Source organism: Cydia fagiglandana, chromosome 5 (genome assembly GCF_963556715.1).
Source record: "Cydia fagiglandana chromosome 5, ilCydFagi1.1, whole genome shotgun sequence".
Taxonomy (NCBI): domain Eukaryota; kingdom Metazoa; phylum Arthropoda; class Insecta; order Lepidoptera; family Tortricidae; genus Cydia; species Cydia fagiglandana.
In genome coordinates, this window is record NC_085936.1 from 1,067,994 (window position 1) to 1,090,783 (window position 22,790).

At 34.4% G+C, this 22,790-nt stretch overlaps 4 protein-coding genes across 4 annotated transcripts in view; all 4 read right to left on the reverse strand.

Annotated features, from left to right (window-relative positions):
- The window catches only part of LOC134664315 (neurexin-4), a 426,329-nt gene that overhangs the window by 269,589 nt on the left and 133,950 nt on the right, over positions 1 to 22,790 (reverse strand). The window lies entirely within an intron of this gene.
- LOC134664303 (L-aminoadipate-semialdehyde dehydrogenase-phosphopantetheinyl transferase) overlaps positions 1 to 22,790 on the reverse strand; it is a 264,536-nt gene that overhangs the window by 108,297 nt on the left and 133,449 nt on the right. The window lies entirely within an intron of this gene.
- Positions 1,980 to 3,768, reverse strand: LOC134664706 (flexible cuticle protein 12-like). The gene is made up of 3 exons (XM_063521451.1): positions 3,760 to 3,768; positions 2,978 to 3,099; positions 1,980 to 2,240 (listed from the first exon to the last, which is right to left on the reverse strand). The coding sequence occupies exons 1-3, from the start codon at positions 3,766 to 3,768 to the stop codon at positions 2,042 to 2,044; spliced, it is 330 nt and encodes a 109-aa protein (XP_063377521.1). The 3' UTR covers positions 1,980 to 2,041.
- LOC134664313 (cuticle protein CP14.6-like) lies at positions 10,931 to 12,267 on the reverse strand. The gene is made up of 3 exons (XM_063520883.1): positions 12,212 to 12,267; positions 11,610 to 11,728; positions 10,931 to 11,199 (listed from the first exon to the last, which is right to left on the reverse strand). Exons 1-3 carry the CDS (start codon positions 12,218 to 12,220, stop codon positions 11,007 to 11,009), a joined length of 321 nt encoding a protein of 106 aa, XP_063376953.1. The 5' UTR covers positions 12,221 to 12,267; the 3' UTR covers positions 10,931 to 11,006.

The following is a 22,790-nucleotide window of genomic DNA, read 5'->3' on the forward strand; positions in this document are numbered from 1 at the left end:
GGATAACGCGAGGAAAAAGAAGAAGATTCTTCCAAAACACTTAATTACATATATTGGGAAAAGGAAGAGTAAGGGTAACATTCCATTTCCAACGACAGCTGCACTACTGTCAATTTTACTATGGAAATTGACAATGACAGCGACGCGTTCAGTACCGGTAGTGCAGCTGCGGTTAGAAATGGAATGTTACCATAACAGGAAATGTAACTATTATTAGGTACAGAAAGATAATAATCGTGCCCCAGATTTGGTAAATAACGCAATTACGACAGCAAAATGATCTGTGGTATCTGAATTCTCAAATGTCGATTTCACACCCAGAGTTATTGTAAAATGTGCCTACATTATCAATTTATTTATATATATATATCAAGCAATCAATCAACCAATCAATCAATTTATTTTGCTATTTTAAGGGTTGGTTTACAGGTGTTTTTACAATATTTTTATGTACACTCCTTAATTAGCCAAAATATTCAGAAATTCAAAATTTATGTTAAATGTTAAAATTATATTATACTGTGGCATTAAAATTTGGTACCTACTCGTATATGCCGATTTAAAGAAGACCACCAATACTACATATTATGTTATAACACTTATTAAATGATGTTTGTGACATAGTTTTCATAGGTAAACAAAAACTGTTGGGTCACAATTACTCAGTGGAGAGCAAAGCGGGCACATTTACACTACCGTATATTACGTAGCAAAGAGTATAGAATTAATTTTACTTCAGTTTTTTTTCCGGATTGGCCTATCAATTCCCTCGAAATCCATTTATCCATCATCACATCTGTATCTACATACAACAAATTGCTGTAAAGGATTATTTTACTGATTTATATTTAAAAAAAAGTAATTATATAGTAGAATCCGCATATAATGACATCGAAAGAAAGTGACAAACACGTAAGCGGATGTCATATAAAGCATAATTGATTAACTTCTTATTTTTGTTAATTTTTCCAAAGTAGTCTCAAATTTCTTTGTTAGAGATGAGTTTTATTAGGTTGCATTAATTATCAACTTGCACTGCGAATCAAAACTAAAACAACATACACGCCACGCACGCACCAAACATCTTCGCAGTGAAAGACGCGGGGACGGCTACGAAAACTAGCGGATGTGTCAGTATTCTTCTTCTAAGTCGGTACCTCACTGCTGAGGATCGTTACTCCGCTTGCTAATTTTTCCTATGGCAGCTCCACTTCTCCCTGTCGGTTGCTTTGTGGAAAGCGTTGTTGGTGCAAAGCAACCGACATAATATGGTGTGTCAGTATAACCGGACATAATATCTCGAAAAAAATTTTTAACGAAATATAAATTCTGCAATCAGCAAGTGTCTTTCGCTCGTTTCAGTAGTTTTGCTCCTCCTACACCTTATAAAACAAAGTCCCCCAGTCTGGCTGTATGTTTGCAATAAACTCAAAAATTATTGAACATGTTTTCATACGGTATTCACTTATCAGTAACGTCATTTTTTAGGAAGGTTTAGTGTATAGATGTATAATTTGTTAAGGCTTTGTGTAACCCGTGCGAAGCCGGGGAATGTCAATAGTCAATAATCAAACTTCAACATAAAATTAAAACAATCGAACTAAAAATTTATTCATAACAGGACTAGACTGGTTCAGGTCATTGGCTAATTTAAGGGGCTACTGGGAGATGGGCGCCTTGGGGTTGGAAGCCGTTCTCGTCAGCGGATGTAGGTGACGGTGTAGACGACGCCGTCGGGGCTGGTGTAGGCGTAGTTTTGCTCCTCCTACACTTTATAATACATAGTGCCCCGGCGCGTCTGGCTGTCTGTATGTTCGCCATAAACTCAAAAATTATCGAACGGATTTTCATGCGGAATTCACTTATAGCGTCATTTTTGAGGAAGATTTAAAGTAGGTGTATAATTTGTTAAGGATTTGTGTAACCCGTGCGAAACCGGGGCATGTCGCTAGTAAACAATCAAACTACAACATAAAATTAAAACAATCGAACTAAAAATTTATTAATAACGGGACTAGACTGGTTCAGGTCATTGGCTAATTTAAGGGGCTACTGGGAGATGGGCGCCCTGGGGCTGGAAGCCGTTCTCGTCAGCGATGTAGGTGACGGTGTAGACGACGCCGTCGGGGCCTGTGTAGGCGTAGGAGCCGCGGACGGAGATGGCCTCGTTGTCGGTGCCAGCGTTGTTCAGCTGAGCTTGCTCTTGGGCCTGGATGCCATTGGAGGTCTCGTAACTGTAAACAATAAGATAATTTCATTATTAATGAGACTGGACGCCGTCCTGTAGGTCGTGCTAAGTATCGGTGGGCGGATCGAGTGGAGGCAGATTTCCGGGAGCTCGGCGTCAGTGAAAACTGGCGTGAATTCGCGCAGGACCGAGTAAAATGGCGTGGTCTTGAGTTGGAGGCCAAGACGCATTTTGGGTCATCGTACCAAACTAGTAAGTCGTATTATTAATTAGAATCATTATAGATTTCAAGACATTTAAATTTGAGACTGTTCAATTTAAAATGAGATTGTTATCTGATTATATGACATCATTTATTGGTTCCTAGTTTTCATCATTAAATCGGCATTTTATCGCCCACTGCTGATCATAAGATTCTCTTCGAGCAAGCCACTTGTCCTGTTCCTGAGCTTATCTCATCCAGAAGTGACCCGCATTTTTTTATTATTATTTCGTATTGTTTATTATTTTGATAGGTCATTTGTACAACATTTTTTAATTAGATAACCGCCAAATTATTTATTATTGTATAAAATATTGATCATAACACACGTTCATGTATATTAACAAATTAAATGTAGGTACATATTGTTAACAAGTTATCGATGAGGTGCCTACCTAAATAGGTATTTAGGTAGGCACCTCATCGATAACTTGTTAACAATATGTATTTCAAATAGGTATTTGAACAACCTTTTGTAGTCAAAGGAATAAAATAAGCATTATGTGATGTAATAAATGGGTACTAACGCAAATTTGTAGCCATCGACACCGATGTTCTCAGCGTCGTATTTGAGGACCTGAGCGTCAGCGTCAGGGCTGCGCTGCGGGGCGGCGGCGACGGCCGCGACGATCAGGGCGAATACGACGAACTGTAAAATAAGAACAATGTTAAACGTGTTGGAAATACGGTCAAAATGTCTACCTTGAAAATTGAAACTCCATTCTGCCTCTTTATCACTCTTGCAAATTGCAGTGGTTTTCTTGGTAGGCCCTCAGATAAGAGTAACACGAATATGCCAGGAAGGTGATAGAAAAAAAACGTGTGTCAGCTTGTTACCAATCGCTGACATAATGACAATAACCACATTGTTAAGAGTAAAGTGAAAAAGAAGATTGAATAAAAATACAGTTCATATTTCATATTTTCGTCACTGTTTTTTTAGATACATAAATGCAAATAATCACGCCACTAAAATTATCCAAATGCCAACCCGTAGGATCCATACAACATTTTTTGATTCTTACGACTTCATGAATACGCTGTTAAAATTATTCGGTTTCCTCGTGTAATAAACCATATATAACCACCATGTATAATAAATAATACTTATTTATTGTTTAAATAATATCACTATCACCAATCGTAATTATAGCAAACTGTTCCTATTTCTCTTACAATTACACCACATGTAATTCAATGGAAAAAGTCATGTTCAATTATGTTATTTAGTTTTGAATAATCATAAAATCCATTAAAAAAAGTCCAAAGACAAATGTCACTGTAACTTAAAAAAAAATATTTCACTGACCGATTTCATATTTGCTAATTGATGTATTTGGGAGGTCCTAACTCGGGAAGTGCTCGCCAACGACTGATGCCATCTGTCGGCAGGACGCGGCTTTTATATGCGTCTACGCACCGCAAGGACGCGTGATGTGACCTTGGTAATGTATCTATGTATGGGGAAAGATTGCAAAAAATGTTTGTCACTTTTGGAATATTAATCATTTAATTACCTAGAAAAAAATTCTTAAATGATTTTTAAGTGGATTTGTGTAAGATGCATACAATTTCTTTTGCTTTTTTATATTTAAACTAACGAAACATATGTATGACGAAGTGTTTTTAATAAAATGTATATATTTAATACAAGGATTTAAGGCATAGTATTACCGGAAACACTGACAACTTATAGATGTTTAAAAGTGGAACTTAAGAGCCCTTCAACGTGCACACTAGCGCCACAGCTAAATAATCGTGATTATTTAAATTTAACGAAAAATATTGAGAGAAGGGGGCTGCTACGTACTGTATTGTGTATTTACGTACCTTTTGAATACATCAGACTAGTTTTTATGTTGCTGGTTTCGTTGATCTAGGAACTTAAAACAAAAACGGCCGTTTTAACTTTGGACGCATAGATTGACAAATCAAGCAACATAAAAACTAGTTTGATGTATTCAAAAGGTATTTAAATACACAATACAGTACGTAGCGGCTCCCTTTTTTCAATATCTTTCGTTAAATTTAAATAATCGCGATTATTTAGCTGTGGCGCTAGTGTGCACGTTGAAGGGCTCTTAAGAGCCCCACAGCTAAATAATCGTGATTATTTAAATTTAACGAAATATATAGAAAAAAGGGGGCCGCTACGTACTGTATTGTGTATATAAGTATCTTTTGAATACATAAGACTAGTTTTTATGTTGCTGGATTTGAGTTTGAGATTGACGAATCTATGCGTCCAAAGTTAAAACGGCCGTTTTTGTTTTGAGTTCTAGATTGACGAAACCAGCAACATAAAAACTAGTATGATGTATTCAAAAGGTACTTGAATACACAATACATACGTAGCGGCCCCCTTTTTTCAATATCTTGCGTTAAATTTAAATAACCACGATTATTTCGCTGTGGCGCTAGTGTGCACGTTGAAGGGCTCTTAAGTTATACTTTTCACTTGAAATGTTGGTTATGGTGGCTCTCCACACAACATAATATACATAATAGTCATGTATTTACTACGATAAATATAAGCTACGCGATGCCAACGAAACGCGTTTGATTTCTAAGCAAAGCAATACCTAATGACAGGATGTAGTGCATGTGCATCGAGCTGATCTGATGAAAGACACAGGAAATGTCCATAGGAACTATGTGATAAAAACAACGCAACCTTAAGGTTTGTTAGATAGACTTTTTTTCATTCAAATGCGCATAAAAAAGGTTTTACATAAAGGTGTTATAACATGGAGTTTCATGTCCAAGCCTTTTTAGCTCTTCTTCTTCTTTTTTTCTTTTTTTTTAATTGTCTCGATGAGTATTGATTGTCTGTAGAATAAAATCTTGTATTATAAATTATTTTTTGAGAAAAATCTTACACCCCAAGCTTTATGTAAAAATCGGGTAAATCTCATTTTAATTCTAACCGTCACTGTCACCTGACCTGACCGACCTTGGCATTCAAGTTACGACGTAACCGGCTGCGCGGGAGTATTCGACGCATCACTTTTACTTTGCGGACATTTTTTTCTTATTAAATCAATAGCTCAATTAAATTTTAATATTTTTTTATCTGAATTTTGTAGTTATTACAAAGTATAAAACGTTATTCAAAAGTATAAAATAATGTTTTAAATTACATATTTAATTAGAGAGTGTGTAGTGTTTTTATTAAGAGAGTGTATGAGGGAAAAATGGAAGTGGGAGTTGGAAGGGGTTGACCTCGGCGGACTTTCTCTGATCAGATTGAGGAAATCCTGAAGAAAGGCCAGGTCAAGAGCACCCTAAACCGGCGAGCGTGTATGAGAAATGTTATGAATGTACAGGAAGCGAAAGAGGTATGTCAGGATCGTAGCAAGTGGAAATCAGTGCTCTCTGCCTACCCCTCCGGGAAATAGGCGTGATTATATGTATGTATATTTAATTCTCCAAAATTAGGTAGTAAACTCAGGTTAGACTGCATGTTTTTAGTAAAATGATATTAAATAATTACTTATTTGCATACAAAGCTGCTTGCCACTTTCCTCAAAATATGTGAAATATTTTATGAGAGTTTTATGTTATTTTTTTCGTAATCATGAGCTCTTTTGATTCTTAAAGAATAAATAATATTTAAGTTATTTCCTCTTGTCTCACTACACTTCCAAATAACTTTACACCAAAAATGTATGGAAATTTTGAGAATATTTTTTTCTCTATTGATTCTAAGTAGAAAAAGTATAAAAATCACAGAAATTTTCACATGTTAGAAAATTTGCTTTTACTTTAAGTAACATATTATGACTGCCATCAAACTGTTTAGCAGTTTGGCAGTCCTATTTCAATGTAGCACCTATATACTGTGTCTTATGAAAATATACAAATATATGTATATGAATCTGCGAGCTCATCAAAAGTTTAAGAATACGTCTATATTAAGTGACGTCTCAGAATAAGACCGTTATTCACTCTATGCTCTGTCCACGCATGGGTCAAAGTGAGGTTCTTTAATTTTAGATCGTAAATTTGCAGTCGCAGTCGCGAGTTTGCATTTTATTCGTACCAAGATCGATATTGATCGCTTTACCTAGTTATTAGCTATTTTGTAGGTGCCTAAAAAAACATGCACCTGAAAAAAAAAACAGAATTTAAGGAGAGGAACTACTTATAAAAAAATCTGCGTCGATGTTGCGAATTTAAATTCTTGTAGACTATGTGAAAATACGTTATTTAGCAATACACGTTTACTTTACTGTTTGTTTTATCAGGCAAATACATCTGGAAGCGATATTAAATTTTTTTTAATTAAAAGAAAAATTCACGACTTCGGCAAGACTAAAACTTGCGTGCGTATTTTTCATGTCTGTAAAGTTGGCATATCAAAGTCTAGCAGATCACGTTTTTATTGGTGTTCTATTAGCATGCACCATAGTTCTACAGTTCCTGATACTTTTTAGCAATAGGTCTGTCGTTTTTACCGTGAAAACCAATATCGCAAAATGATATGCTAAGGTCCAACATTTAACTCCATTCTAAATTGTTAAATATTTCTTTAATATTGGTATTAAATAGGTTGTATATCAATTCATTAATATTTTTTTGTCTCAATGTCACAAAATTAGAATAAACATCAAACATCAACATTTATTCAGCAAATAGGCCACAAGGGCACTTTTACACGTCAACATTGAATTTACATAAAAGCAAAAATAATAACATCAACAAATAATAACATCAACATCAATATGAAGATGAAACCATTAACAGCCCACGGAATTCGTTATAACAGGTTCTGTTTGGTTTGGGGGACATAAAATAAAACTTTAGATTCGATATCTACTAAAATGCCTACGCACTTTGACTTTTGACTTAATTTGAATTGATGTATTTAATCTCTTTTTTACCAATAATTATATAAAAATAATTATTAAATATCACTTAGAATAGTGTAAGGTCGTCTAAGGTAAAATGTGCTACCCCAAAATGCTGCAGCAACAGCGAGTCGTACCTACCTATCCTACACTCTCATATATATTACAACAGCCGAAGCAAGATGAAAATTGTTTGCAAAATAATAAATATTATTAACTTAGTTATCAAATCATATACAAGTATAACCATGTTTAATAATGTTAACGGTTTTTTCTCTTCGCTCTTTAATTATAGTTACAACTTAAAATGGGTCGCTCCTTAACTCGTCCTTAATCAACATAACCAGTTGTTAATCGGGCGCGTCTTCGCAAAATGTCAGTTACGTAACTAGTTATTACGCAACTATAACGTAACTGGAGAGGACAATGTGGGAAACAAATGAATTTGTAAGATTCCAATAAACAGAAAATGTCAATTTCGTAACTGGGTATAGATTATTCTATGTTGAAAATAACGTTCTAAAAAAATTTAAAAACGTTTGTACAAAAAGTCGCATTGTTTGTTTATCCCGAATAATTTCAGAAATCTATAAAACTAAATCTTAAATGTATTTGTACCTTATTTTGTTTCATTGTAGTTTTACATGTAAAACGTAATATTATTGGTGCAATAAAGAGTATTTACTTACTTAGCAAATAAAAAAATGTGTCACAAAACAAAAGCACTTTGGTGGAAATAGAACAAGGTTTTTTTTTCTTTAAGAACTAAACTTACAAATCTACCTAGGTAGGTAAAATATGAATACTAGCCATAACTTCTACATAATTCCAAATATTACCTACATAGGTACAAACCAATAAAAAAGCACTACTTGTATAATAAAAACCCCAAAAATAATGATCACCAAAAAATATTTCATACAAAAAAAATTGTAAACGCAATTTTTTTGCAATTTCTAATTTGCATATCACAACCATATTGACTGTGAGAAATGAACTTTCGATCTGTCAATTCCATAAAACACTAACAATCAGTAACTTATGGTCAACTCAACATTATTTATTCAAAATTCAATCCTAACCCTTATATCATATGATTGAAAACGAATGCTCAAACGGGCCTGAGTTAGAACATTCTTCTTCCGAGCAGGGTCATAAGATGCGCGCGCGTTGCTTATTCAAAATTCATTCTTATCCCACACGCATAAAATTGAATTTTAATCCATAATAGACGTGAGTTATGACATTTTTATGCAGAATGGGTCGTTAAAGATGCGCACACTTACGTAACAAGGTGAATGTCATTGGGTTAGTTCGGTAAAGGTTAACTTGTAATGAAGATGGGTTCGATCGAATGCTTGCGGATACAATTCGGTAGCGAATATCGGGCGATATTCAAATGGTAACTAAGTATAGGTACAAAAATGTTAAAAATACTTACTTTTCGACCTTTTTTTGAAAATACTTAATATTTTTTTTTAATACTTTCGTTTGATACTTGTTTAGGCGCTTTAAACTAAAAATCAACTTTTAAATCCCAAATTGAGATATTACTCGTACTTTATGTTTTATCTCGATGTGGAGTTTTAGTTTGATAATGTGTTTGTTTAAGAAAAAAACAATAACATTAATAAACACATATTAAATTAAATTTAAAAACCCCTTGCGCTAATCATAAGATTTTAAACTATTTTATGCCAAAAATGCCTTAGGTACCTACATCACTTTTGGAAAAGGGCTGATACTCTTCAAACATAGCTAAGAACTACCGCAAGGAACCTCGCATTCACGTAAAAAAACCGTATCGAAATCGCTCCATCCATTTGAGAGTTACGAAAATGCCTTAGGTACCTACATCACTTTTGGAAAAGAGCTGATACTCTTCAAACATAGCTAAGAACTACCGCAAGGAACCTCGCATTCACGTAAAAAAAACCGTATCGAAATCGGTCCATCCATTTGAGAGTTACGATGCCACAGACAGATATCGGCGTCAAACGTACCGTAAAGTCCTATTATAAGACTGATGTTCCGTCGGAAATGTTCCAAAATGGCAATTTTACCACAAGGTCAAATTTAGGAAACTTCCCATATATTTGAATTATAATATATTATTATTTTCCCTTTTTCATTGTGGGACGCACCACATTATTACTTTATAATTAATCTATAAATCTCATATTTTTGTAAAGAAATCGATTTTGTCCATTTTGTAAATGAAAATTTCCTTTGTTTCCTTGGTTTGTGTTGTTGTTGTGTGTTGTGTTTGTTTCCTTTGTTTGATTTGTTTTCCTATTAAATTTCCGAAAATTTATCAAACTCTTTGGAAACTTCCCGCAATTTGCACATATGCTAGTATAATTATTTTCAAGGAAAACCTCGAATAACGTCACTTTAAATATTACTTAACTCTAAATATGGGGAAAATGATGAGTTTAATTTTAAACTTGTTTTTATGTTAATTCTATAAAGTACTTCAGTTGGTATAGCGAAAAGAGATTATTTCACCTCCTTCTTCGTCTTAGGAAAAGAAAGTTAAAAGGAGTCTTAAAATGAAGCCGGTTAGTATTTTTTTATCTTGTGACAAATTTTGTTAGTTTTATATGCATAAAGATGAATATAATTTTAGTAAACATTTTATAAAATTAGACTTTAGAAAGAAAATTAGAAATTAGAAAAATAGACTTATTTGAATAAACTTGTACATAGTTAAAACATATCCAATGTAGATGCATAAATTATCGCTAACCCATTTTGATGACAATTTAATGAATACTAAACACGAAAACATCCCATTAAACTAAGCCGACCATGACTAAACTTAACTTTGTAATAATATAACGATTTTGTGTGTCTTAAAATAGTCAAATGTCAAATTCAAATTTCAAGGATGAAATTATAAATGATAATGTAACATCTGCCCACCACAAGAAGGTTAATACAAATTTACATCTTTATGACTATGAAGTTAGCCTGATTTTCTGAATCTGGAATCCTGTTTTGGCTTTTATTGGTCATCAATTTAATAAGTTACATCATCGTCTTTAAGGTCTTCTGCCCTTTCAATTCTGTCATTTTCAGAAATGAATACATCTTCAAAATTATTGGTGCTGTTGACGTAGGTAATTGGTATGATTGTATTTGTAATACAAATTGGCAAAGAACATACTCCTAAATTGAAAATAAACGTCTTGGGGTGATCGCTTATACTATAATGCAATTGTCTAACCTGCCTGCGTAACATTGTTTTTTACATTTCCAATATGTGTATTCTATAGGTATGTTGTAAATTTCCAGAGACGCTTTTGCCATTCTCATTAATATTTAATTCGTTTAGTTTGTTAATTAGATCATATCTATAGATGATGCTTTTAAGTTCTTCAAATAAGTTCATTTCAATTTGACAAAAAGTACAGTAACTTTTTTGCTATTTCGTTCGTTTTTCTTTCGGGCAATAATTTTTTTGGACTGTATAAATCAACTGTACGTTATTGTATCGATTCCAGCACAAATGACACGCTAAATTCTGCTTTCATTGGGTAAAACAGGACTAAAAAGGAAGACGGCGCTCTCACGTGCTCTCTACTGACTGTGCACATAAAAAACAATAAAACAACAGCATAAAATTAAAACAAAAAAACTAAAACTTTATTAACAACCGGGCTCTTATCACAGCATTGCTACAGAAGGGTGGGGATTGACTAGTTTAAGGGGCTACTGGGAGATGGGCGCCTTGGGGCTGGAAGCCGTTCTCGTCAGCGATATAGGTGACGGTGTAGACGACGCCGTCGGGGCCGGTGTAGGAGAAGGAGCCACGGACGGAGATAGCCTCGTTTTCGGAGCCGGCGTTCTGGAGCTGTCCTTGCTCCTGTTGCGAAATGCCGTTGGAGGTCTCAACTCTGTGGAGAAAATTACGTATTAGAAGAGGTGTTAAAGGATAAAAAAGTAAGGAGTGAAAAATATTCTGCGTTTTACAGCGTTGATTAGTTACTTTGTTTTTTTAGTTGGATCTTGGATCGTATGTCATCCATAGCGGTACCTAATAACGTGCGACTTTCAATCCAGGGGTTGCGAATTGAAAGCACAGCTCGTACCAATGAGTTTTTCAGAATTTATGTACGATATATCATATTTTTATATTTCCCAGTCACTTTTCCGTGAGGAAAAGCATCGTGGGGAAACTGGACTAATCACAGTAAGGCCTATTTTCCCTTCGTTCTGATGGCAGTTGCTTTAAAAAGTTGCCAAGCGAACCCTAGGCTCCCAGCAAAAAGCCGGGACAACACGAGATAGATGAAGATGGACTTACGCGTATTGGTAGCTATCGACGTTGTTCTCAGCGTCGTATCGGAGGACCTGAGCGTCTGCGTCAGGGCTGCGTTGGGGGGCGGCGGCCACGGCGGCCACGATCAGGGCGAATACGATGAACTGCAATAAATAATGTTTAATTTTATATTTCTGGACTAAGCGTTTAAAAAAAAGTAGAATTTGAAAAATAATGGATGGAATGGAGATCGAGATAAGTGTGTGTGTGTGTTCTTTTTTTTTCAATTTTCCTTTGTCCACACTTTTGTCCGGATAAAGGATAAAGACTAAGATACACTTAACAGGTAATTAGGTATTGCTTTATTTTATTATGCTTAATAAAAGAGAAGTTAAGAGTAAGTATCCTAATTAGAAATGAATTTGATCGATAAACACTGAACGTATACAAATGAGTTCAAAGATTTATAAGTTTAATCTTAACTATGAACTGTTTACAAAAACTTTGCAATGTTTAACAAAAGTAGGTAATAGTAAATATAAATAGGTATCCATATGTGATAATTTTTTTTCTGTTGAGAAATAAGTTTTAATCGATCACAAAAGACAAGCAAGATCTGTCAATCAGAACACACAAAAACCACTAACCGATTTCATTTTGGCGAGTTTTTTGGTGGTCCCGGCTTGAGAGCTAGTGAGCGACTGATGCCATCTCTCGGCGGGATGCGCTATTTATATGCGCGAGCGCATCGCAAGGACGCTAGTTGACATTTGAACTTAGAACTTCGGCGGTTTAAAGGTTCTGTGACATGTCCGGTTGTGGACGTGGAAAATACCTTTGGTTTAGATTTATTTATAATGTGATCTTAATAGGTTGCTGTCTCGAGGGCTTAATAAATCACAAAATCTGACATATTCATATTCAATCATTTATTTGCATCAATAATATATAGAAATGCATGCAAATACAATTTATAAAACATAGAGATCACAACAATGCAGAGATCAGAAAAAATCAGACACAAATTGTATGTTCTTACGTGCTCGTGTAAAATTTGGTCTCAAACCCTTACTAGGTTTTGATATGGGGCAGCCCCCTGTCCCTTAACCCTTATCTTGGCAAGGCTCAAAATATCTTAAATATGAACATTTTTTTAGTATTTTGTCACCTATTGAGCATACTAGACTATTAAAAAATAAGAAAAAAAATCCAGGATTTTCCAGTTTCGGAAAATCATATGTATCATATTTGATACCATGCCAATAACTCGACAAAATAGTTACCTACTTTTTAGAAGAAAAATTCAGATTTAAATAAAAATAAAACATGTAATGCAACAGAAATTAGCATTTACTGCTAATTAAACGCAATCTAAAGCATCAGATGACTCTTAAACCTGTAAAAATAAATTATATCTACGAATACCTGATCACATGGGCGGAAAATTAGATCCCGTAAAGTTTCAAAAAAGTCGTCAGCAAAAAGTTGAGTAAAATATGAAAAGTAAACAAATAATTAAAAGTAAAAAAGATACATTTTTTTTACTTTGGGGCCATTTTTTGCCATACACGTATTTTTCCGTGCTACGGGCTACGGCGCACATTGGTTCAAGAGCGGAATAAAGTCCAAATTTTACAGGTCAGCTTTAGTCATTCGTATGTCTTAAATCTAAAAGTAGAATACTTGTGTAGGTCTATCGTGAAAGGATTTTAATTTTGGTGTATTATTTATTAGTAAATTAATAGACCAAAGTACACGATGCTGTACACATGCCAATGTTCCCTTAAAAAACTTGTTTATTGCAGGTCATATATTTCTGAAATCAGCGCTAAAGTATACAAAATATTTATTTTAGTTACAGGAGCATATATTAAGCTATTTATATGTTATATAATATTATTGACTTTGTGGCTTAATTTGAGTATGGCTTGGGCGAAAACGACATAGTCATTATTTTGCCAATTTTCATTATTCAAAAGAGTATTACTTTCTTCCGCCAGCGTCCACTCCATCGAAAAATAGCACAAATGTAGGGATTGCAATCCGGTCCGGCGGATCCGGTAATCCGGCCGGATCCGGCACATTTTTCATGATACCGGATCCGGCAAAATTCACCGGATCCGGTCCCGGATCCGGTAAAGTGAATCAAAGCGCTAAAATGTAAAATAACAGCTTAAAACACTGCTAAAATTTAAAAGTTCTCGCCAGTATTCGAATTTTCTCGCTCGCAAACAGCAACACAACAACTTGTTTGTTAGTTGACGCCAGTCTTCTAGCCGACGAAATATGTGTCGTGAGATTTCCGTGCACCGTAAGTACTGGATTGGTTTATATTCAATTTATTGTGTTGTTACATTGTAATTTAATGTACATGTTCTTTCGTTTTATTTTGTACAGACCATTTTAGCCCACTTATAATAAGTGTTACCTGCATTTAAAATATAATGAATAAATATTTATAAAATTAAATAGAGAAATATATGTTGACTTTTGACGACCGGTCTGACCTAGCCAGTGGGTAGTGATCCTGCCTGTGGAGCCGCGATCCTGGGTTTTCGAATCCCGGTAAGGACAATTATTTGTGTGATGAGCACAGATATTAGTTCCTGAGTCATCGTTGCTTTCTATGTATTTAATTTTAAGTATTTGTATATTATATTATATCGTTGTCTGAGTACCAACAACACAAGCTTTCTTGAGCTTACCGTGGGGCTTAGTCAATTTGTGTAAAAATGTCCTATAATATTTATTATTCTCTTTATTTATTTTTCTTCTTAAGTTAGGTTAATTATAATATGAATATAAAAGTAAAATATAAAAACACTTACAAAACAATAAAAAAAAGTTATAAACACATTATAAAAAACCTAACCTAGGGTGCCGCCGGCAGCGGGGCAGGATATTTATTTATTATTATGTTATTTTGTTCTCTTTATTTATTTTTCTTTTTCTTTTTTTTATTTTGTTATTATTATGCTACTAAATGTACTTGTACAGGTATACAAGTTTATTGATTTTGTTTGCTAAAACTAAAAGGTTGAATTGAGAGCACCTTTTTGTTGGAAATGTGGGTTGGGCTATAGATATTTTAAGAGAAAAAGAAGATTTTATTTGTGGTTAAGTAATGAAAACGTTGATTTTTGAAATTTAAAACAGCCGTCATCGAATTAAACTGTTGTGAGACATACTAACATTGAATAATTTACGGTTTAGACTCACTTGTTTTTAGTCACTCGCGCGACATGTTTCGGAGAGCCTAGGTCTCCTGTTAAGACACCCGTTTTATTAATCCATTAAAAAATATCCTTAACTTCGCATATAACGCTAAAAACATGATAAAATACGTGACTTGATGAATTTTTTATCCGCAATACCAATCCGGCCGGATCCGGCCGGATCCGCCGGATTGAGGCCAAAATCCGGCCGGATCCGGCCGGATTCAAAACCAGTCCGGATTGCAATCCCTACACAAATGATAGCTTAAGTATCTGAGATAGTTACTAAATTGATTCCAACTGCCGGGGCCTGCAAACATTTGAATAATGACCATATAACTAATGAGCGTACTTAATGTAAGGAAACACCTTAATGAGGTTAACACCTTAATGGGGGTGATTAATAAATAAATATCTTGATTTTGGGTATAAAATGCATACATTATTTTCTTCTTCTTCAGTTACAATTATCGATTCGAGAAAATAACACTGTTTTTTGCGTTATTGTACCTACTTAGTAGTTATGGGAAGTTTCAGCATTTCAAATGCAGAGTTAGTTGAAATTGCTATTTCAAGTGACCGAGATGTGCATAAGTGTATTGAAAGCTCATGGAATGTATTCTACACATAGCCTACAACAAGTCATTTTGTAAATGGAGTACAAATGCAGTCACACGGCCACAAAAAGAAGCAGAAAAGAATAGAATTCAAAAAGAGTTGTACGAAAGATTGGGTTTGAAAGTTGACTTCGTCAAGCAAGGTATGGGGTCATCTAATGATGGTAATACCTCCAGGAGATTTTTCAGTAACCCAAGTTTAGTTGCAAAGATTACAGGGGTAGAAAGAACTGATTCACCGGTTTTAAGTAATATTACAGGCAATTAACTCTGGTGCCACAATAGATGCTGAAAAGTTTGGAGATTACTGCAATAAAACAGCTGAAATATTCGTTGGCTTGTACGAATGGTACTATATGCCAAATACAGTACACAAAATACTGACCCATGGAAGTAAAATAATATCCGCTGCTGCTCTACCGATTGGAATGTTAACCGAAGAAGCCCAGGAAGCGCGGAATAAGGATTATCGTCGGTACAGATTGTACCATTCGAGGAAATGCTTAAGGAAATCTGCGAACGAAGATATCATAAATTTGCTTTTGACATCTTCTGACCTTTTTATTTACAGCTTAAGAGCAAATAATAATTATAAGAAAACAGGACGAGAGCACGACGAAATACAACAATTTATTGTAGAAAATTATTAATTTAAAGCCTTTTTTATTTATTTATACTAGTAATTATTTTTATTATATACTCAATTTATTGCAATTTAATTCTGTAAGCCATTTTTGAATTATTATAATTTTGTATTTTTAGTATATTTTTGATGATTTTAATATAAATTTCTAATAAACAAAACAAAAATTTATTTATATTATTTATTTTACCTATTTCTATCGATAAAACCACATTACACACGTTTTATAATCCCACCTATTCTTAAAAACAATTAATTCTGCGCGCCCATACAACTCGAACCACTGTGCGGCGTAGCAATAATGCTACAGCGTACGAATATATAGTTAAATAACATCTAGTACTTAAAAAAATCAAAGTTTAATAACTAAATAATACGACAACTAATATTAAATAATTGAAGCATGTTTTGTAACCCCACAAAAATAAAAAAATAAAAAAATCATGTAAAAATATTTTGACGATAACTTGGCAATGTATTAAATGTAATACAATCCTTTCGATATGTACATTTCTGAGTTCTTGGCAGTGTATCAAATATAATACATATCCGTTTCATGTAAGGTTCTGTGTATTAAATATTTTTAAATTCGAAGGCATTGTAAATATGTATGTACTAAGAGACAGTAAAGATATCAAAATGTAGATTATGGAAAAATATATACTAACATAAGAAATAAATGCAAAACTTCCAGTACGAACCGAAATCTATTGTTTCCGCGGCGCCATGTTGATTATTACTAATTAATTTACAATGACACTCGTGTCAATTATTTTTTTCTATAAGTAAGGAGGGTAGCTCGACATATTGATGGCAGAATTATTGTGTTAGGTAATAAAGTGAACCTGCTAGATTTTTTTAAGTTCCATGTATCACGGGTGTTACGATGCCAAGATAAGGGTTAACTTGACAGTTAGAGCACAATTCATAGTTGTACAGTCGATTTCAAAGATATGTTTACATTTTTCGCCTTATTACAAAGGAGTAAGGTGCAAAAGTGTAAACATATCTTTGACGTCTACTGTACCTACCTCCGAAACCCAGGTCAAGTGGATAACAGAAATTGGAGGCTTAAATTGTAACATCAAAATCTCTAAATAATGTCAGTCGCCTTTGCGTCTCGCTCGCGCCAATACATGTAAGGATAAGTACGAGCGAAATGCATCATAATTATATCATTTTGATGTCAAAATGTAATTTTGAATTGGCCTCCGTGCCTTTACATATTTTTTCTACTCGGGTACTTTTATCTGTCATTTACATAGTCACGAACGAACATATAAGGGCGTACATTATTAATACTCCTTAAAAGTCTATAGTCTATTGCCCAAAAAAGCACTTGTATCGTTTTAGAGACATTACGATACGGTAAGCTAGTGCAGGGTAGCAGGTGGCACATACCGGTACATTGCTACCAACGTGACAAACGATTGAATGCATACGGTTTTTATTAAAAAAGAAATAAATTTGTACTGAGTTCATTGCTACCAACATAATAAAAAATACTTTTATACCCTACAGCACCACGACCCTTGTGCGGTGCGGTAGTGTGTAACGGCTTTAAAAAAAACATAACCATAGACATTACTCGTTTGTTTCTCGTTTCCCGCCTTTCCCGGTAATTTCTTGTTCTTTGAGTACTTTGCGTTACTATTTGTTTTGCGTTCATAAAAAGTGTTGAAAATGGACAAAGAGGACTACATTGTTTCTACACCTGAAGAAATATCCGCTGCAGCACAAGCAGCGACCGAAAATTTGTTGCCTAAGTACTAAATCTCAGCACCTATACGACAAATCTTATGAGAAGTGCATGGCGTGGAGATTGGAGCACAAAACTTCGTCATTCTCTGAAAACGTCTTTGGTGTATTTTCAAAGACTAATTGGAAGCACCGGATCAGATCTATCTTTTAAGCAAGGTTGGTATATGTTATAAAAATTTTTGATACACATTTTTAGGGTACACAGTACAACGAGCTATATTTATGTACATTTTATATTTTTGCATTGAAACTGAATATTATTTAATTTTCCTTTTTCTTGTTACAGGTTGCAGTAATATTTGGTATTATGGGTGCTTGTGCAGACAAGAGCTACATACATATAGTAATACCTAGCTACTATCCAAAATTTACATTCACATTTTCATAAATAAAATTTTGTTTATATTTTTTTGTATTTTATTTAATATTGCCTACTCATAGAAAAAGCATTGTATGCAACGTTGTATAAGTAGTCAAAAAATGCTCATGGCGTATTTATTAACAATGTTCGCCTTCGGCTCACATTGTTACCCACGCCACTCACATTTTTTGACCCCTCTTATAAAACTGTTGCATAAAATACTATAAAAATTGTAAGTTTAGTTAAAGGGGATAATAATTTATCTTTACATAACACTTAAAACTCCCGCGTTCGCGTTGTGTTATCTTAACATTTTGAAGGATGTCAAGTTTCAATAGCAGCAAATTTATCATAATATGTAATATGTGGAAGGTCCATCTTGTTGCAATAGATAGATAGTTCCATGAATTTTAATAAGGGCCGCAGGCATTTTATGAGTTCGTTAAATTATTGTTTAACATATTAGTTTCACATTTTGTTAATGAACAGTGATAAATGAAAGGTTACTTTTGACAAGCTTTAATTTGATTTAGCAATCATTTTACATGTCATATAACAATTTATGACAATCATTTTGCCTTCAAAAATACATAAGTCATTTTTGATTTTTTAAATTTGTATCTAAACTAGACTGAGAATCTTAATATATGTACTAAGATTTAGATTCAACATACTTACAAACGTCAGGTGGCCTAACAAAAATTAAAGCCGTTAAGATATTTGGAATGTTTAGGTACTTTATTTTCACTCAGCTCTATTTATGAATTCAATATTAGAGGTATATAGACACCTACTTGGCAAAAAATATTGCTTTTATATTTTTCTCGGGAGAGCGGTGGTGGCAGAGTGGATATAAATTAAATATTCCTTTAATTCGGGCCTGTGGCCAATAAAAAAGTGGTTAGTAACAATGCCTTAGTTTATGTTAGTATACAGAAGGTAATAAACTAATAACAATAAATTAACACATAAATAAACTAATACATTTTAAAGTCCGAACATTATTTGCCTCCATGTCATAAATGGGGCAGTCAAACGTATACGATACGATATAATGATCATTCTCGTAGGAGTGCCTATTACCTAACTTTCGTAACACAGTTGAACCTGACACTCCGCTGTCACGCCAAAATGATTCATTTGGCGTCATCCGCGTCATCATTGCGTCACACGGGAGTGGGTGTCTGGGTCTGGCCCGCTTGGGGGTCCGACCCTTGCGAAAGGGACACGAGCTTCGTGTCAAGGTTCGCAACAATCGCAACCAATACATTATTGGAATAATCGTATTAAAAATGTAAAATAAATCATTTTGTGGTCATAAATAAGGCCTGGTTATAAGTTGAAAATAAATTGAATTTATTTATTACAACTCTTCATACAATAGCACGGTACCGCTGCAGTGGCATTGGAACTCTAATAATCAGATGTTGTTCATTATGATACATTGAAAAAAAAAACAACGGGTTGCACTCCGGGAGTGCCGGCAGAAGTGAAAAATCAATGACATTGTAACAGTTTTTCGATCAGGTCACGTGTCCGTCTTACGAATTTTCAATCTGTCGAATCTGTCGGTCACGTGACCTGTTCCGTGTTTAACATTTTTTCCCCATCACAAAAAGTGCACAGCACCGCTAAAGAAGTTTTCACTTCAAAAACAGTTGAGGAATACGACCTGCACAGGAAAACAGCCGGGTAGTACAGTCGCCATCAGATATATCGGAGCGGCCAAGGTGCTCACAAATATCTGAACACGCCTCTATTGCCAAGGCGTTAGAGCGCGTGCTCAGAAATTGTGAACACCATGGCCGCTCCGATATATCTGATGACGACTGTACACACGAAAGCATTTTTTCCCAAGCTCGCTTCGCTCAATCAATAATACATATACACGTAAGGTCGTGAATGTAATACGCACAATCTGATCACTATCACAGAAATGAACTGAAGGATGTGCAACCTTTAAGTAACCTATAAAGCTTCTCATAACACCACAGGTGAACTATCAGGTCTATGTTTGACACGTGTAGTCATGGCATTTCAAGATACCCACCGTGACATGTATCACAGGATACATCTAAGTATATTAAAGGTCCATTGATATCTTAGACCCTACATATATACTGTAGGTATATACAGTCAAAGAATTAACTTTCCGTACCATTTCGTACCTTAATTGTCACACTGACAAACAATATGAAAGTCACTATGGTATGGAGATCATACTATTGCGCTATTCGCAATGCGCGTGCCGCGGTCACTGCAGCTGGAAGCCATCGCGAGCACGGACTTCTGGCCGAAAGGTGTGAATTTCGGCAGTTCCGTGGGACTCTGCCGAATCCTAGACGGCCTAGACCAGAGCAAGTGACGCTGCAACAAAAAACTGTGTCACGATTATGATTTTATAGTATTTAAGATTTTTATTATTGTATATAATAATATACCTATGTTAGTTTACTTCATTTACTTTGCAAAAAAAAATTAAACATATGTATCAAGCATACATAGATATCGCTTACGGCTAGATCCCGATACGGCAAAATATTATTTGTCTCTAATTTGCCAATAATTAAATAGTTTGTAATTGTAACGTATGTATCTATGGGCCTTATTAGCCTGAAAATAAATGCTTTGATTGATTGATTATTGTTACTATGACAAGGTACGAAACGGTACCTACTGAAAATTGTGTTAAATTCCTTGACCGTACACCTGTAAGGTCCTAAATTGTATACGTATTTGACCTGGAATATAACCTGACTTACAGACAATGGAAACTTTGAACTTATAACATTAAAACGTAGGCCCGAAATTAAATTGCTTAGCACCACTTGCACCATCCCACTAACCCGGGGTTAACCAGTTAAACCTGCAGTTACCAAGATTACCGGTACAATTAGACACTGGGTTAACGGTTTAAACGCCTAACCCCGGGTTAGTGGAGTGGTGCAAGTGGCCCTTATACGTATAAATATTGATTAACGAAAACAATGAGAACCATTCTCGCGGGGAATTTCGTCTCATTATCGCATGCCTTTGCGCAACGCATTCTTGACAAGGCTGCGCGCGCATACCTGCGGAATCATTCGAAATTTAAATATTTTAACTTGATATGATATCGATACAACATAAAAATATGTAAATAAATATTGTATGACATTATTACACACGAATATATTTTTCGCTCCTAACTCAACTCAACAATCTAAAAATCTATAAAAGTTTAACCCCTTCGTTAATTTTTTTTAGATTTTTGGATTGTTGAATTAGGAGCTAATATAATTTTATTAATATACAATAAGTTCTGTAAAAAATATTTTCCACAATGTCAATATCCAGAGATAAAATGGGGACTACGTTTGATGGAAAAGCGTTTGTCACTATCGTCTTAAGAACTCTTTGACAGTCCATTTACCGATTTAATAAATAATGTACCATAATATAGGTATAAGCTCCCTTACAATCACAACCATTGGTCAGTCTAGAAACTAGTAGTTCGCCCCGAACTGTGAACTCGCGGTTCGCCAAAAAGATCAATTGAATGCAGTGCTACTTAGTCCGAGATGGGCATTTCGTAATTGATTCCTGATTCCACGATTACTGGAAATTACTTTGTAATCTGATTACTGATTCCCAGATTACTTTGTAATCTAACAATACCGAATTACTAAGTACAATTCCATTTGAGGAATCAGGAATCAACTTTCGAATTCTACAATTACTAGTAATTGGAATCAATGTAGATTCCTCATTACAGGAATATATTACTTGACTCCTTTCAGATTAGATTACATTTCGTACTACTATCAAAAGTACAATTCGATAGTAGATATAGATGTTGTTGACTTACTAGGATGCATCTACCTATACCTTACTAGCTGTTGCCCGCGACTTCGTCCGCGTGGAATTTTATCTTCAACATTTTACATCTTTAGTACCTATAATTTTCTATATTTTTCATATCCAAGCAATGTTGAAATTAAGTACTTTTCTTTTTTAGCAAGTTGTATGAAGTTTTAAGTCAAGTGGATTTTGATGTTGGTTGCTGAAATTACTTTTCTTGTATTCTCATAATGCCCTTATACAAAGATTCAAGTTCCGCACTCACAAATTATTTATCCCTGTAACTTTGTATAAGTTGTGGTTACCTATAATTAGATAAGCATCAGTCATGATTGTTATATAGATTTAAGAGCATGTAACATGTATTATCTGTTGGTAATCCTAAATAAAGAAAATAAAAAAAAATATCCCTAAATACAAAGATTCAAGTCCACCACTCGAAATTTTTTTTGATTACCATACAAACTTTCAACCCCTTTTTCACCACCTTAGGAGATGAATTTTCAAAATCGCTGAAATTAGTTTTCTTGTATTTTAATAATATATCTTTTTACGAAGTTTCAAATTCCTAGTTTAAAAGAAAACTTTCACCCCATACAAACTTTCATCCCCTTTTTAACCCCCTTAGGGGTTGAATTTCTCAAAATCGCTTCTTATCTCTTGTACACTTTATAAATGCAATCTGGTGTGCAAATTTCAACTTTCTGGCTTTTGTAGTTTCGGCTCTGCGTTGATGAATCAGTCAGTCAGTCAGTCAGTCAGGACACTTGCATTTATATATATATAGAT

Bases quoted from the DNA above. Each gene is read 5' to 3' on its own strand.
- LOC134664706 (XM_063521451.1), bottom strand. The intron at 2,241-2,977 runs GTTAGTACCCAT...TTATCTTATTGT, and splicing joins GTCGATGGCTACAAATTTGC to TTACAGTTACGAGACCTCCA.
- LOC134664313 (XM_063520883.1), bottom strand. The intron at 11,200-11,609 runs GTAAGTCCATCT...TTTTCTCCACAG, and splicing joins GTCGATAGCTACCAATACGC to AGTTGAGACCTCCAACGGCA.